At 36.9% G+C, this 17,968-nt stretch overlaps 1 protein-coding gene across 1 annotated transcript in view; it reads left to right on the forward strand.

The window, feature by feature from the left end:
* LOC129579272 (acetylcholine receptor subunit alpha-like) overlaps positions 1-17,968 on the forward strand; it is an 84,901-nt gene that overhangs the window by 25,271 nt on the left and 41,662 nt on the right. The window contains exons 3-5 of the mRNA XM_055469169.1: positions 9,502-9,546; positions 10,825-10,923; positions 11,081-11,091. Coding sequence (XP_055325144.1) covers positions 9,502-9,546; positions 10,825-10,923; positions 11,081-11,091 — 155 coding nt within the window. The remainder of the gene's footprint in view (positions 1-9,501; positions 9,547-10,824; positions 10,924-11,080; positions 11,092-17,968) is intronic.

Here is a 17,968-nt window from a genome sequence, read left to right on the forward strand (position 1 = left end):
CCGTTCACATGGTCGCGATTGCCCCAAAAATACAATCATGTGTTTGCTCTGGCATTATATTCCCTCTGAACGACGGGATGGGCCACGGGGTCAAATAAACACACGCATACTGTACCATTCGAAGTCGAAAAATATTACGAACGGCAACCAGAGGAAAATAGCAACAACATCAATATCGAAAAAAGCAGCAGCAGCAGCAGCAGCAACAACAACAACAACAACAACAACTCTAATGAATCGACAATTTGGTCTCATGGCAAAAATTTGCACCGAAATTCGGCATGCACAAAAATGGAAATCGTTTTAATTTAAATTCGGATGGAATGCATTTTGTTGGAAGTGAGCGCATGAGTTTGAGTGCGAATGAACGAACGAAGGGGATAGTGGCGGATGCATTTGTATTCATGACTGGTGAGACTGGCAAACAGCTTTCAATCGGCTCTATTGGAAAATAATGAGACTGATTGTCGTGTGCAATGCAATACGATGCAATGATTCAAACGAATTTTCCTATTTGACTGTTTCTGTAAAATATAATACAATACAAAATATGTATACCATAGAAATGCCGGAATCGGTCTAGCATTACACAATTTCGAATGTGAAATCACAAAAATAGCAAATGACATCGCACTGAAACGAACAACGATTCAGTGACGCTTACAATGATGTATAACTGTATCTAATGCAATTGTTAGCCCTTCGTTATGTATGCATGCAACCAAATTATTTCTCTTTCGTATTTTTTTTTCATCTTCCTCTCCCCCCCCCCCTTTTTTTGGTCGAAGCTTTGGTATTTGTGACCGCTTTGATTTTATGCAGTGTAGGCTGCAGCAAAAAATCGGATCCGACCAAACATTGCATTTGCTATTAATCTAAACGAATCCGAGTAATAATTATAATACTTAATTAATATTTATTAAATATCATTTAAACACTGTCATTGCATGGGCTAGAGCCATAATTGAAGTGCCAAAATGCGGTACGGTCGAAAAAAGAGAACATTTTATACGAAATTATTCATAGGTAATTCATATGCTGAACCAAATATATCGCATTTTTATCATTTAATAATATTAAAGGTTTTATTAACAAGGGATATACACTATCGTTCAAAAGTTTGGAACCACTAGGTATTTTTCATACAAATTGACCATTTTTGGTGGACTCATTAACATATTTCGGAAACACCTGCACTTTTGATATTTTGTGCATAGTTTCTACAACGTTTCAATAGTAAATCACAGAGGTTTCATCAAAAAATATTCATGAATTTCAAAAATATAGCAATTTGAATTTGTACTGTGTGAAAAATGATCAAATTTGTATGAAGATTAAAACAGATCAAATTCAAATTGATATATTTTTTAAATACGTGAATTTTTTTTAGATGAAACCTCTGTGATTTACTATTGAAACGTTGTAGAAACTATGCACAAAATATCAAGAGTGCAGGTGTTTCCGAAATATGTTAATGAGTCCACCAAAAATGGTCAATTTGTATGAAAAATACCTAGTGGTTCCAAACTTTTGCACGGTAGTGTATGTATATGCACCTTTTTGTCGTATGTGTCTGTAAAAAGAGCGAAAATTAAAATGAAACATCAGTTAATAGCTGATTGTTTTTTCAACGCGTACCTCGGCTCCAGTCGCTCATCTACAAAACAAAACACAATACCTCAGTGTTCGACGAATTAGTGGATTATGTTCGCATTTAATACTATATTTTTTGTTGTTGTGTGAGTGAAGGAGAAAAAAAATACACGAAAATAATTTGAGTGCCGGTATATTTATGCGAAAAAATTGCAATTCATTTTTTTTGCCCAAGTTTCTACTTTATTCTATGGACGATGGACGTGCTGTGTCAAGCACACTTGAATAGTTTAAATGCAATATTTCCCTATGCGCCGCACGGCATGTCATTGGTATTGTAATCGGCTAAAAAGCTGATAAAGTCACTCACCATCCATCGCAACAACCGCCGCTAATGTGTCAGATTTTGGATGGCTGTTTAACAAAGTCTTTTATCAAACATCAACCAGAGCTAGAAGGAACGATGGGAAAAAATTTGCCTTCTCAACCAAATGAAGTGTCCTTGTCATGAGCATTCAACGAAAGTCTGTGTTGTTTATACAAGATACGAAATATTTTATAAAAGGTGGGAAAAAATGAGCGCTTTATCAACTGAACTAACATAAAGACAACAAATTGAACTTTTTTTTTTGTTGCTCGTCCATATTTATTATGTGATATATATTGGCAATTATATATATATATATATCCACATATATGTGTATTTTTTTCGGTTTCACCAAAGGCATGTTTATATGAACTCAACCGCCAAGTGTTATTCTACTGATACCTAATTTGGATTAAGTGTTGTAAATTTATCAGACTTAATCCAAAGATGGCGTAAAAGAGTGTTGCCGATATGACCGAGAATAAAAGAAGAAAAAAGAGTGTGGAAAAATAGTAGTACATCAGCGATTGCCAATGGCGCGGATTTTCACACGAAGCGTGCTCAGTGTGTATGCGTGTGTGTGTGTGCATGGAATTTCGATAGCATGAAAGTCCATTAGGAAGATACCTGTTTTTGTATGTGTGTCATGTGCTTGTAATAATTCTCAGCGCGCGCGATGTATGATTAATCTGAATTGCAGTAGTGCGATGACGCATTTTCAAGTTGTAGCTCTCAATTCACTGCCTTTCTCTATGGCTCGTTGGATGTGTGTGTGTGTCTGTCTGTTGATGCCTCGTTGGGTTTGGGTTTTTTATAGTGTGGTACACAATTTGATTCAACGTTGTTTCACTTTTACAAATGTTCCATTGCTTTAGTACACACACACACACACTCTCATTGGATGAGCCTTTTTTTTTACTATCTCATTCCCTCGAGATCAAATTGTGTGCAGGCATAATCAAAAGCATCACTTGAATGCAATAGCAGATAAATCGCGAGCTCAGCTTTTGTTGCTCTTGTTTCAAACAATTTTCAAGTTTTTTCCTCCTTTTTTTCTCTCTTCGTGTTCAGTTTTTTCTTGCTCATGCTTTGGCTACACTATTATTGGCCATTAGATACGGTCGCCTTTTTTCCCGTTAAAAATTCTGAAAAATTATTTTCTATTAGTGTTGTTCGTGTAGTTTTTCTAATGCAACCGAAACATCAGTCGCATTTTTTCTATTCATTCTGCCACCACCGTATTTCAATCTCTAGCTCGCTTTTCCCGCTCTCTGCCTCTCTCTCTCTCGTTTGATCGTTCTTCACGTTACAACGCAATCACGAATCAAAAAATTCAGCAAAAAGGCAACCAATTTATCCGTACATTTTTGCCCTTTTTTTTGTTTTTGCTTCATCCGTTCACGTTTTTCTCAGCATACACAAAACAATCGCACAACGGCACACAGTCAATTCTTCACAGATATTTCCATTCGAATAAATTTCAATGCTCTGAAGGGAGAAAAATTAAGTCAAATTCAATTTATTTCATTCGCCTCAACTATCGTTCTTCTTCATTCACACGGTTTTCTTTCTTTCTCAAGTGAGACTTCGCTTCTATCGCTTTCTCTTCCTCTTTCTCTCTTGCGTTACAATCCTATTTTTGATATAATTTGTATTTAAATTCGAGATATTTTTTGTGTGTTTGTGTGTCTTGTGCGTCGCATCAAGAACCACATGACGATGATTGATGACTATTCAATATCAATCCCATTCGAGATTTATATCACACACACACACACACACACACACATCGGTCGTATTTACCATTTAAATCACCAAAAAATAGATCATTATTCTTTGTCTGAGCATTTGTCTTCGGCATGTCGAATATACAACAGCAGAGATTTACCTTACAAACGATATGATACAACAAACAATACGAATAAAAATCCAAATCGATCGTTGAACATCGCATATTAATTGCTTTTTTTCATCCATCCAGCGGTCGGTTACATAAGAACACAGGCGAAACAAAGCCTTCAAAAATTAGATTCTTTAAACGAATCACGTAGACCAAATATTTTTATGTTTACTAAACATTCCCGACAAGAAATTTGCGAATAATCGCACTGCGGATAGCTGGCGAGTACCATGCGAATACTCTGAAATGTCATGCGCAACCAACTTCAGGTTGGGACTGTACTGTTGTTCGCAGCGCGAATATTCGCAGGATATTCAGCGATAACATTTTGCGGCAACTTTTATTGTGGATTCCTATTCGCATTGCGAGTATCCGCGGATATGCGACGGAGTGTCGGCGTACACCTATTTTACCGCAAATTTCTCGTCGGGATTGTTTAGTGTACGAATTTCATTTATGTTAAATTTTTCATATTCGGGAATGTGGAACAAAAATCATTTCCATAAAAAAAATAGATGACTTGCTACTCACAAGCACAAACCACAACCCCTGCACCGCACTAACAAAACAAAGTGAAACACGAATTTGCGATGAGCGCATTCATTGCAGTTCATAATTCTTTACGTCGTTAGACGCACTCATGAACGCGACAAATTGAACGCAACAACAATGTTCCGTAATGAAAGTAACATTTTTTACTTATAAAATTGATGTTTATCACGTGCTACGCTCTCACAAAAATCAATTTTGCACATTCCTGGCATTTTTATTCTTTTTTGTCTACTTTATTAACAAATATAAAAAAGATTCAATAATACATTGAAAGATCTGTGTCACAACTTTTGACACTTGTCTTGTAGCGCTAGAAGTGAGCTGTCAGACGCTTAGATGCAGGACCTTCGGCACAAACACCGTTTAAATATTCAACTAATTACATTTGGCATAAAGTGCCAATCAAATAATTCAACCTTCTCCCCGCTTTATCCTTCAGAACAGAGCAGTTTTTAAACACCGTAATCATTTACAAATAAAACAATACAATTCCAAACATATATTTGATTAAGTGTATGAGGCTCCATTGAAACCTATCAAATTATACGGGTTTTTGTGAGTTGAGAACTTATTTTTCTGCCAGATCCTCGTTTTGCACTTCCGCGACTTATTTTCGCGGAAAAACCGAAAATTTTCTCTTGCGCGCATAAATATTGCAGCAGGAAATGCCATTGTTCTAAATGCTGTGTGTGTATGTGTTTGGATTAATAGCAGAAAACCGCATTGAAACTGGATTTAAGGGAAGCTTATTACTTTAATGTCGGAGTTACTACTTTAAACTTTGCAGCCGAACCTCGAGAGCACTTGAAAATTGGTGTACTTGAAGTATTCCAAGGCAAACAACATTTTTCACCAACGAGAAATGATTAAATTCATTCAAGTTTTCCATCTTATCTCATATCATGTTAAATAACCCAAAATGATGAGAATATGTCTTGACTGAATGAAAAAAAAACAAACAAAACACTGACATTCAAGAACAGAGAGAGAGAGAGAGAGAGAGAGAGAGAGAGAGAGAGAGAGAGAGAGAGAGAGAGAGAGACCTAGAGAGTTTCTATGAAAAGAATTAAGTGTTGCTCAACAAATGAAATGCATTCACATTCACATTCATCACTTTTGAACCCTTTTTTAACGTTCGGGAGCAAGAACAAAAGTTTTCGGAGAGATTGGATGACAAGCAAATTTTCTTTGAGCCATTGTAAAATATATCATCTTTGGCATGTGTTTGTCTGTTGATGTGAGCATGAGAGAGAGACAAAGGAATGGGAAATGTACACAAGAATTTTGATCGCGCATCATTCCCAAATGAATCGAAACAACGAGCAATTCCATTGCGATTACAGACATTTCTTTATCGCTCACCGAATCAGTCCGGGGTATCGGTTTACCGACCACGTTAAAATTCATTACTATCTAATTATAAGTTCCCGTTGATTTTTTTCTTTTCAAAAAATATATGACAAATAAAAAAGTTAAAAAGAAATGTGCAAATGTTTTTACGAGCAAAATTAATTGTTTTCTTTCGGGATTGCAGACTGATTGAGCTATTCGTTTTTACGCTTTATTGCCAGATAAAAACCCAACGCTTTATTGGTTTGTTTTTATGATTGCTCCTTCTTCTTCTTCTTCTTCTTTTCCCTTCCCCCGTCGATGTGTGTGCGCTTTTTCTCGTCTTTTTCTTCTCTCAAGTGCTCATCTGTTTTTAGTGCAAGTTTTTCCAGCGCTGTTTGCATTTGTAATGCAATAACTTCAAGCAAACTGAACATTATCAGCGGAATATAGGATTTATTTTGTTTTTGTTTGCGATTTGCTCTCATTCTTTTTTCTTCCACATTTTATTCGCTCTTATATTCATTCCCATTTTTCCATCAGCGATCGGTATTATCCCATACCCAGTGATTTTAAGAGGAGAGAGAGAAAAGTCGTGAAAAGAAATTGGATACGATTTTCCATGAAAATGGAATCGAGTTCGATGCATGATTTTGATATCATAAGCAAAAATTTTGCCGTTTCCGATGTGTGTGTGAGTGTTATTTTTGTGAGCAGATTTGCGTACATCATGTTTCACTACCAATAACACAAAATATGATTACGACCGTGGAAGAGAAAATGAGAAAAAGAGAGAGAGAGAGAGAGAAAGAAAGAGAGAGAGAGAGAGGTGGCGAGCATCGCTTTAAGAACAGCCGTAAATGCTGTTGTTGCAGCGAAATTCGACTAGGTTTGACAAATCTAATGTTTACTATAATGGGCAGCATTGCATTCAGCATGTGAAACAGAATATTTCAATAAACTCATTCATAAATCCAATTTATATTGCCATCGCCTGACGAAACGTGTAAGTGTGGTTTTGCCGTCTGGTACACTGCATCTTGCACTTTCCACTTGCACACACATATCGAACTGTTCATTTTCATTGGTTCCAATCAATGCGAAAATAACTTTCATTAAATGCATCAAACTGAATATTCCGACAGCTGAATACTAAACGGATGAACGATAAGCTTAACAGCTTGTATTAACTCAACGACGCTCTTTGAATTTTCTAAAATAAAATGAGCCGATATTAATTTGATTTACTTTGAATGCATTAAATTAGTGAATGGAAGTTTCAGTATGAGCAGCGCACAAAACGATGAGAAAGAAGAAGAAGAAGTGGGATGAAGAATGGCACATAAAGAGAGAAAGCGAGACGATGTGCTTTTCTCGCGTTTCGTCTACGACAGTTTTGGTAAATCGGTGTTCAATCTCGACTTTAATCGATAAAACGATCTCGATTACTGGCGCACATTTCGCTTAAAAATCGTTTTCTTTCTTCTTCTCCTCCACTTCTTGCTACATTAGGGAGGGCGGGAGTTGCATATCCAAATGGGATGGGATATTTTTACGTTGATTGATGGTTCCAAATATTGGGAGCTAAACGCATTTTGGCCAGCATGAGGATTTAGTAACGATGATGCCGACGTTATGCGATAAATAATTTCTTTTTCAAAAAATTGTTGTTGTTGTTTTTGTTCCCTCTCTCTCTCTCGCAATAATTCGCATTCGAAGCGTATGCCATTAAAATTCTGGCAGAATTTACTGCTCGGTTGCAATGGTGAATCGGGCCCAAATGGAAAATAAACAATCAAATAAAAATGGCATAGCACGAGGACATAAAAACGAGGCCACTGAAATATACCGGTCGAAAGAAGAACAGACACACCGAATGAAAAAAAAAACTAGTGGAGTCAGCGCACGGACGTGGCACCTGTAATTATAAATCTTAGTCTACAATTTCTGCCGGTTTGAAAACTTTGGCCCCCAATTATGGAACAGCAAGCGTGTTGCTATCGGCAAACATTTAGCCATGCTCTTTCACCTTTGTATGCTTGCTCTCTGTACCCAAAATTTAGCTCGAAAAAAAAAATACCGAACACCTATGTAGAAGAGGAATATAAAAAATGCCGAATGATTTACTATACTATTGGGTATTCATCATGCTGATGTATTTTTTTTTCTCTTCTTTCGTTTATATGCGAAAATGCGAGAGCAGATATTAGACGGGCGAGCAAACAACAACAACAGCAACAGAAAATATTGTCTTTTTTTAGCCTGCTCTCAATCTTGATTTGATGCTGCTTATCGAATTCGAAGCGACATTTTCATTCTTTTGCCACCGCCCTTTTCAATAAAACCGTAGCGTAAACAACACGGGTAAGACATTTCGTGATACGATCGCTTACTTTTTTCCCGTACATTTTCTCAGTGGCATATTTTGTTTTCTTTTTCTTTTTTCGTTTTGGCTGCTCGTTCGCCACCATCGCCACCGACGTTTATTTTCGCTCAAACATTCTTATCCTCTTTCGATGCTCCACTTTGCTATATTTTTCTTGTATTTACTTTTGGATGCCAATCCGAAATCCGAAAAAAAGTAGATTGTGAACACTTGTGTGTGGCATGGCAAAGGCGAACGCTTTGTATTCCACAACTGATATGGACTCTATTACTCACTCTTCCTCCCTCCATCACCTTCTTCCACTTTCTTTGGCATCTCTGAAAGACAACGAACCAAAGACACACACACACACACAACACTCCCCAAAAAGGAAACAAACGAAACGAGCACAATAAAAAATGTTACAAATATATTATACGCTCGAATTTGATCGCCCGAATCGCTATTGACATAAGCGTTAGAATTTAAGTGCCTGTACACGCAAACTGACACGATAATATTGACGATGACAAGTGCGAGATAGATATAAATTCGTTGAGTTTATTGCTCTAATATTTGCTCGGTTCAATAATTATTACGCAGCCTCAAAAAAAAATGGGTAGCAAACCTCTTTTTTTGTTTCACTGTTGCGACAAAATAGCGAGAACAGCATACACCTAGCACCTAGAAAAATACGAGAGATGAGAGAAAGAAAAAAAAATTAGAAAATTTTAGTACATAGCACCATAAGCGACACGTTCTCGGAAAAAGAAAAGTGCTGAATTTTGGTGTTATGTATGCGTGTATGTGTGCTGCAGTAGCTGATTCCATTTCTCAATCGATTTCGATTGCCATCCTTTGCCACACATCTCTTTGTGTCTATGTTTTCTGACAGTTTCAGAACCGATTGGCCACGTACACACACACACACATATAGCGCGCGCGAATCAATATAACGACACTTCAACACTTGGATTATACGAATAATATGTTTAGGATTTTTATTTCGATTTCAAGCTGTTTTATTGCGGTTTTTATTTTATTTTCTTCACATTGCGAGATAAACGGTCCACCATTTCGTTCCCGATGTGTTGGGTGTTGTTGTTGTTTCTTTTATCGTTTCTATGTTCCGTTTGTCTCACCATTGGAAATATTATACAGTGGCCAACTAATCTCTATTGTTAAATAGTGTGTAACGCTAAAAGCGATCGACAGAAGAAAAGAAAAATACTCGACCATTTGGCCAACAAATAACCGTCAATCACTGATACAATACAATTAAACAGATGCTTTTACTCACTGCCCGTTTTTTTTCTCTGTTTGTCTCTCGTTTCATTTGTTTCATTTTGCATGGATGCTGGGGACACATTCACGTGCGCTCACGCTGGACAACAGAATCTAAAAAATCAAATAATGACAACAAATCTTTGGGTAGAACAGGTATGTGCCATAGAAATTAATGTATCTTTTTAGCAATAAACCAGACAATTTATGCGCTTAATTTGACTTCAGAGAACGACCATTTGAACCATATCCCATTCGCTTTCCAACGTTTGTATATCGCCCATATTTTACCATGCAATACATTACTGGCGCAGTGGGTTTTTTTCCACTCTGGTAAAACCGCTACAAATTTGTACACAAATTAAATGCACACACCAAAGAAAAACAACGGGAACATAACGATCTGTCGAAAGCCATCAACCGTTTTTCATTTAATTTTTGAACGATTTTCACAACATGGAATTTGGATGGATAATTTTATGCTGGTCGCAATAGACTTACTGACCCATCCACTAAATTTCAATTTTGGTTGGCATTGCGATAGCAGTCGTCGACGATATAAAATCACATATCTCTGAAATACCATGTTAATGAAGAGGAGAGCGAGCATCGCGCGAGAGAGAAAACGGACTACATTTTATGGCACAGGGCAATTGAATGGGGTTTGGGTGCAATGCCGCCAATATTGAAATTTGGTTGAGAAAAACCAAAGCGTCGACAGCGTCATTCCACATATCAAACAATGTATTGATATTCGATACAAAATCGTGAACGTGTACTTTGTCTTCGGGTTCGTTGGTACTTGTTTGACCAAAAGAAAATGCGACATTTATTTGAGCTTTTTAATCGTATTAACTAATCGTTAAATTGCCGGTTTAAGTACGACCGATATAATATACTTTGTTTAGCCTTATTACCTTGTCCCGATGGTTCACCATTCGAATTTGTTACCATCAATTGAACGGAATGGACCAATTCCAGTGATGAATAGTCACCAGTTGGTTGATTTTTTTCCTCTCTCTCTCTCTCTCTCTCTCTCTCTCTCTCTTTCTGTCCTGCTCATTTTCTCTCTTGCATCATTTGGTACAGCCCTTTGCAGTTCAATATAGGAGTTCAATTAGGCATTTGATTTGTGTATAAAACGAAATGAAAAACATTTTTACCGCGTTTATATGATGCCGTTACTTTGACCGGGGATTTTTGTCGATGGGCTGGATGCACGACTACTTCGGCCGTCATCAAATCTGTGTCGCAATGTGATTTTTGTATTAGGAAAAATTTAATCTTCATTTCATGTTCCGAATCCGATTTTGAATTGCTTCAATGAAACTGTATGATGACCGAGGGGATTTTTTTTTTCGTCGTCGTATTGCCAATCGATTTTACCAGTGTTATTGCCATTTGCCCAACAAGTTAAAATTGTATCCTTTACAGTCATGGTACGACTACAAGCTGAGGTGGGAACCAAAGGAGTATGGCGGAGTGCAGATGCTTCATGTGCCCAGCGATCATATATGGCGACCGGATATTGTGGTGCGAGGAATACCGAAACCCTAACCTATCAACATTCGGTTTGAATGTGTAACTACAATTTCACCTGTTTTTTTTTGTTCTTTCTCTTTTTTCCCCACACTTCATATCGTTGCGACACCATCGTTATATACACACACCACGTGTAACAAACATTTAGTTGTACAACAAGTAAGTATGATACACACACAGTATTGTATCAGCCCGATTCAATCTTATTACATTTTTTTTCTGTTATTGTTCAATAACGCTATTGACGGTTTATCAAGATTTCAATCACTTTTCGCAGTATAGAGACTAAAAAAAAGAGCAACGAATATTCATTTTATGCGCGCGTCAAACGAATTACAATCGCCCGAATCAGAAATGTACGTTAATGTGTTTTCCGGCCGATGTTCTGGAAAACTGTTGAGCTATAAAAATAAAAATGTCTGAAGAGATTTTCGTAAATGCATGAATGCGTTGCAAATGAAAATGGAACGAAACTTCTTCTTTTTTCTGAAGTGTAAGCAACTTATCCACTTTGGCAATTGCCGATTATGAAAGCAGCTTATCCCATTTCTTCATAGTTAACAGCATTAAGAGTAGTCAAACAAAATGCTACGATTGAACGATTTTCAGTCGGTTTGAGCAAGTTGGACTTGACACTCACTTAAATTTTAGTCCATTTTTGTTACAGCGATTAATGTTCAATAACGAACACAGAAGTAGAAAAAAAACACCTATCGTCAATATTAATTTGTCAAAAAGTTTAGAAACGTCCAACATTTCAAAAGTGCATTACTCGAATCAATGCGACACACGTCAGAAAAAAGAATTTTGAGTGAAATTGATTTTTTCCGATGAATTATCTCCGTAATATTTTCGTTTATGTGAAACGAAGCTGAATGCATTAAACGTTGAGAGGATGTAAAGCAAACATAAAAAAAGATAGATTGCACTCCATTTTCATTATTAGATAGGACAAACTAAAAGCGATTTTTAAAAATCACTTTAAATTCATCAATAATTACTTAAGCGACTCTCATTCTTCTATTCGCAAATTGGAAAGCGAACACAGCGGTGTGTGATTAAAAAATCGTTTTTCGTTTTGATTACATCAAGCTCAAACCGACTAAACCATTCAAATGATGTTCGACTTCTGATCGTTCATTTTGTTTATAATTATCACATTTTCCGATTTTCATCACGTCAGATACTATATATACCAAATTGAAATCAGATGCAGGAAGACATGACATCCGAATGTCTCTAAACCGAATTTAATTATACCGAAAATTGGCTATGACTGTTCAATAATCACTCGGTATCGAATGCAGAGAAGTTTGAAATTCATTCCGAAATTCATTCTCTCGCAACCTCTCTCCCTCTCTCTCGCTCTCCCTCTGTTCCTCCGGTTTATTTTGAATTTGATTTTAATCTGAAGATACAAACGATTAAACATCTACCGAATACATGAAATGAATCGGAAAATGGAGTTCAAAGTTTGTAGTTCGGTTCTATCTTCAGTTCATTTTTTTCTCTCTTTTTCCCCATCTGTCGAGTTGCCCTCTCCCGCACACATTCTCTCTCTCAATAAATGGTTGAAAAGCCAATTATTGTTGGTTCATTAGATTTCAAGTATAAAAATTGGTTTTCTTTTTCGCTTGATTGTCATTGAGCATTTTCGTAATGTTAAAAGGTTCGATTAATTCTTCTTTTTTTTCTATTCCATTTCCTCTCACTCTGTGTGTGTGTATGTCTTTCTGCTTGTTCGCTTCGGCAACGAATTTGCACTTGATTTCATTTGAACATCGGCATGCGAATTTAGGGAGGGAAATATTCGACGAACGAATCAGCCGGCAGGCAATCGAAGAAAATGCGCCCAATCAAATTGGTTTAATTTGCGAAAATGATCGCAATTTGTTTGTTGTTCAATAATGCAACGGCAAAAACGAGCGGCTAAACCGAATAGTCAAGTGTACAAATATGCATCGTCAAACGGGCAAAGTGTTTCTTTTTTCAATTCTGTATTTTACCGCCATGAAGATGATTTTATGCATGCAAACATTTATGCACAACGAGAACGATGTGCAAAATGACGAATGAAAATTTTGCATTTCCATTGAAAACAAGACGACGCAAAAATTTGCCTTTTTTACCATTTGCAACAAAAACACACGCTCGAATTCAATTGAATTTGGTTCACAGATTATGTGCCATGTTTATGAAATGTCATGGAATTCAAGGCGATTCGCAGGCACATAGAACAAAAAAGTAACAACAACAAGAGTCAAGTGGATGAAGAAAAATATAACATAGTGAAATGCAATTAGATTGTGGCATGATGATAACATGGATATGATACAACAATTTTTCGCGCAAATGCGCGTAGTCATGTGACTGTCATTGCAGCGACAAACACTAAAAAAAATTGAAGTCGCATAAAAATAAAAGTTCGTCAAAACTTTCCATTTTTTTCCCCGTCAGTTCCCATTTTGGCAACACTCTCTCTCTCTCTGTTTATTTTTTCTGTGAATGAACATTCGCATTGGGGGCAGCAACTGCTGAATAAAGCCGACAAGTAAAGATTTGTGATATCAAAATTTTTCATTCGGTACAATGTGTAGGTGGAGCGCGAGCGCGTTAGCCAAACACGTGCATGTCTCATACACACATTTTACAGTGGTCTCTACATTTGAGAGAGATAGAGAAAATCTCTCATGTACTATCATACACACAACGAAACTGTTATCACTGCCATGATTATTGTGTTGTCAAACGTAATGCTATTGTTGTGATTTGTTACTAGAGCAAAGCGAATATACAATGTGACATTTTTTCAAATATGACAATCGATCAAATGTATTTTTATTTTGGTCTGCGGGCGCGCAATCAAACGAAACAAGAAAAGCATACATATAGTATATTTGACACCAGCAACAATGAACAAATTGCAACCTACAAGGAGACGAAGCGGAAGAACAAGAGAAGAAAAAAAAATGAAGCAGCCATGATTCTCTAGGAATACAAATAATGAATATGTCGCGAATTGTACATAAATGAAATTTGCTTGAAGAAATGGAAAACATCTGTTTTCATATCATATTATTACATGCGAAATATAGTCATATATTATGAAGTCTGGCATCTGTGTCACTCTATGCTGCTAAATTGTCACAATGCAAAAATGAATGAGCTGAAGCGCGAGCGGATGGGCGCGCTCGCGCAACCCACAAACCGCATATATATAAATGGAAAACCGAGATAAATTTATTTAATAAATATGTGCCAATGGTGGTGCCCATATAGGTACGTTGGTATATGTGAAGTTTGCCTGTGCCTGCACCTGTGTGTGTGTTGCATAAGAAACACAGCTCGACTGTGTGTATATCAAGAGCAAAAACGTTAAATCTTACTTATCACTTAATACACTCATTTGTTCGTATTGAGCCATTGCTTTGAAAGCCACAACAACAAATTCAAACATCCAACAAATAATACCGCGCCATGTGAAATTCCGTTAAATGACTAAAACTGAAGCAAAAACTGTCAACGTCAATGCAATGCATTTCATGCCATTCACATCGTCGTTCAGTGATGTGCTGGTGATTACAAGAAAATCACTTCTATTTTCAGCTCAATACAATATATGTCACCCAAAGACGATTGCCAGATACATATTACGACGGCATGGCAACATGATTTGGGATTTGACAAAGACCGAACATGAATGTGAAAATTATTATCAAACCAAATGGTTACGATCGAAACAAAAACGCCACCGTACATTTGTCGTTCATTATTTTTCATTTGAGCGTGTGTTGGAGTGAGCAACCTTTTTGCAAATGTATGCATACATAATGTGCCCATTCTGTATGTGTGTTTCAGGTTTTTTTAATCCACTAAAAACACTCGCATCACTTGATTCTCGGTGTAAATTTCAATTCAATCCGTGTGAAAGCGTTCTCTCTGGATTTTTGCCTGCCATCTTTTTGTTCCGCATCGTACAATAGCTACAAAGCATGAACTAAAACAATCAAGCCGTGTCTCAATTGTTTTTCCGTCTATCAGCCAATTACTCAACCTATAAGAATATTAAATATTTTTCGGTGATGTTTGAACCGAAGTAGATAAGAACCAAATTTAGATACTTCGTGTGGCTGAGCGCAAATTTTTTGGCCATAAACAAAATTCCAAACTAATCAACACACACACACACACACACTAGCTGTAGCAAACTACATCGAAATAACATTGGTGGAGTACTACACTGAGTTCGGGATAAATTAGATGTTGTTCTTGTTCTTGTTAGAGAGGGACACAACTCTCTCTCTCATCCCCTTTGTGTGTGTGGGTGTGTCAATGCCATATTATCTTGTACGCTTTTTCTGAATGTGTTAGGAAATTGATAGCCAATGAATTGACATTTTTGCATTATACTCGCTCTCGACTAGCTGCAAAGATAGAGAGACTGTGGTGGTCGAGTTTCGATGCGGTTTTTCCATGCATATGATATACCGTTTGTATTACACAACAACACAGTTTGTTGTTAAACACATCTGCTCTCGAGATAGATGGCTTCAATCCATCCAAATTATTTGTCATTATTTGAGGATTTGTATGATAGCAATTGCTCCATAATTTACCATGTCATGCAATCGACGGAATGAACAATTACGCCTGTGGCATGACATTGCTTAAACCAAAAGCCTTCAACCAGCTTCAGTGTGCCTCGTCAATTTTTTGTTGTTGTTTCTTTGCTCTCTCTCTCCTGCCTTCTTCATTTAATCGTTGGTGCTGTTGTTGTTGGCCATTCCGCAATGTATCTCTTCATCATTCGTTTATATGTACAAAGATAGTGATGCTAACGGAAACAAAATACTACCGACATCTAATTCAGTCGTAGTTTCTTCCGTTTTTTTTTCTCGCAAAAAATCAGCGCAAAATAATTAGAGCTCACGTGCCATTATGTGAACGGAAATTACAATTGTGAATTGAATATTTCAGGCGAGAGAGAAAGAGAGATTTTTTTCAAAAATCGTGACATGTACACGATATTGATGCGCATATTCGCGACCTTCTTCAATTAGAGTGTTGTGAGGAAAGAAGAGATTCATGTCACTTGAGTGGATAGCTATGTTGAATATGCCGCACGTACATCGATTTATTCATAAGAAAAAACCGTGCGCTCAAGCTTGCCCCCGCACACGCACACACACACATATCTCCATCTTTTGTCACAGTGAGTGAATCATGATTTTTAATGGCTTAAAATGCATAAACATAATGCTATATGATCTGACTGTGAACTCGTCGTTGTTGTCGTAACTAAGTGCTTGTTTATTAATGTTTGAATGGATACTTACGAAAATCATTAATTTCCCTCCTCCAGTCGCAGTCGCTTTTCAACAAAGCAAAATTTAAAATAATAAAAGAAAAGAAAATACGAAACGCTGGGCATAAATATGGGAAGCCATTGTTTTTAAGTCAAACGTTATCGGTAGTGGCAGTAGTCAATTAATGTAAGAGAGCATCTCGTACAGGATATTTTAACGCCAATTCCCGTCTAATAAAGTCAGTATCGAACATGCGAAATGAGACAATAATAGATGCTACAGGCGAAAAGTATTCTTTACATAATTTATTGTTATTTAATGGTGTCATTAGCATTAGCTTGCCATGATTCTGCTTCATTCATTTAAAGTTGTCGTTGGTTGACTGCGCCACTGTCACCGCTGCCGTCGTTGCTGCGACATTTTGTGTGTGTGTGTGTGTGTTTGTTTGTGTTTCAACCGGCAAAATCTTCTCAGAGGCTACACAATTAAACATATGATATTGTCTTCTCATTTTGTACGCATTCCGTTCGTAATCCCATGTAGTAAAGCGTCGTGAAGACGTACCAACAACCATGGTGGAAAAAGGGGATTGAGAGACATTTCCAGACACACAGAGATAGAGAAAAAGAGATAAAAGCACACCAAAAACACACATTTACACAAACACACCCAAACGATTGACGCTTCATTGAAAACAAAACAGGAAAAAAAGAGAATCGCAGCAGCAGAGCAAAGTCATTTTTAATAACGGCGGCTTACAATCTTACTGCCATCGTTAAACGATGCTGCTTGGCATGACTCTGCGACGTCGGCGAATTGTGTATGTGTTTGTGTCGTTACCAAGATAATATTTCTTTTGAACTTGACTTTAAGCCATCATTTATCAATGATAGCCACAACTATTTTGCTGCTAATGCTGATTTCGACGAGTTCACACAGAGAGAGTGGAAGAGGGAGAGTGAATTGCACTTAAATCACAGATATTATAGAACTCACACTAGACTGCTTCAAAAAAAAAAGTTGTCCCTCATCTGAAAAGTCCAGCCAGTTTCGAAAAATATACCTCAAAAAAATAGGTTTTGTCTAAAAAAAACGACATGGGTACCATAGAAATTGGTGAAGCAAGCCCCATATCAAAATTTTGATGACAGAATTTTCGGAAGCCATTTTAGATCGCAACATTTCGACCGATTCCATTATTCTAACCTAATTTGGGCAAAAAGTGTTGATGGGGTTTTGTTTGGCTCGTCAATATCTACAACTTTTACCAAGACATTAGCCCTTGAAAAGGCATTCTGGGCCAGTTACAGTATAAAATGACCAAAAAAATGGCAATTTTTCGGCATTTTTTGCATTTTTCCCTCTACTGGCCACCCAGGCGTTAAACTTTTGTTCAGTTTTGGACTTGTATCGTGTAGCTAGAACCTATACAAACATTTTGGCACTTGTCAGATTGCAATTTGAATGAAATTTGGCGACAATTGATTCACACATATAAGACAAATTTCAGGTCAAAATGAGCAAATCACAAACATGAGCTTCGGTTTGACAGGTAAAAGCAAATGATTTCTACCTGTTCTGCCTTTGAACATCTAGTATGATCCCTTGCGAACATTTTAAGTACTAACACGACCAAATCGAGTGATATTTTCACATATTTCTGGCCTCATATTCGATTTCAACTCCCAAAAAATCGACTTTTGACTAAAAAATTCTTAAGTATAGGCTTT

This window comes from Sitodiplosis mosellana, unplaced genomic scaffold (genome assembly GCF_009176505.1).
Source record: "Sitodiplosis mosellana isolate CC-2019 unplaced genomic scaffold, AAFC_SMos_1.0 Smas_scaffold_6226, whole genome shotgun sequence".
Lineage (NCBI taxonomy): Eukaryota > Metazoa > Arthropoda > Insecta > Diptera > Cecidomyiidae > Sitodiplosis > Sitodiplosis mosellana.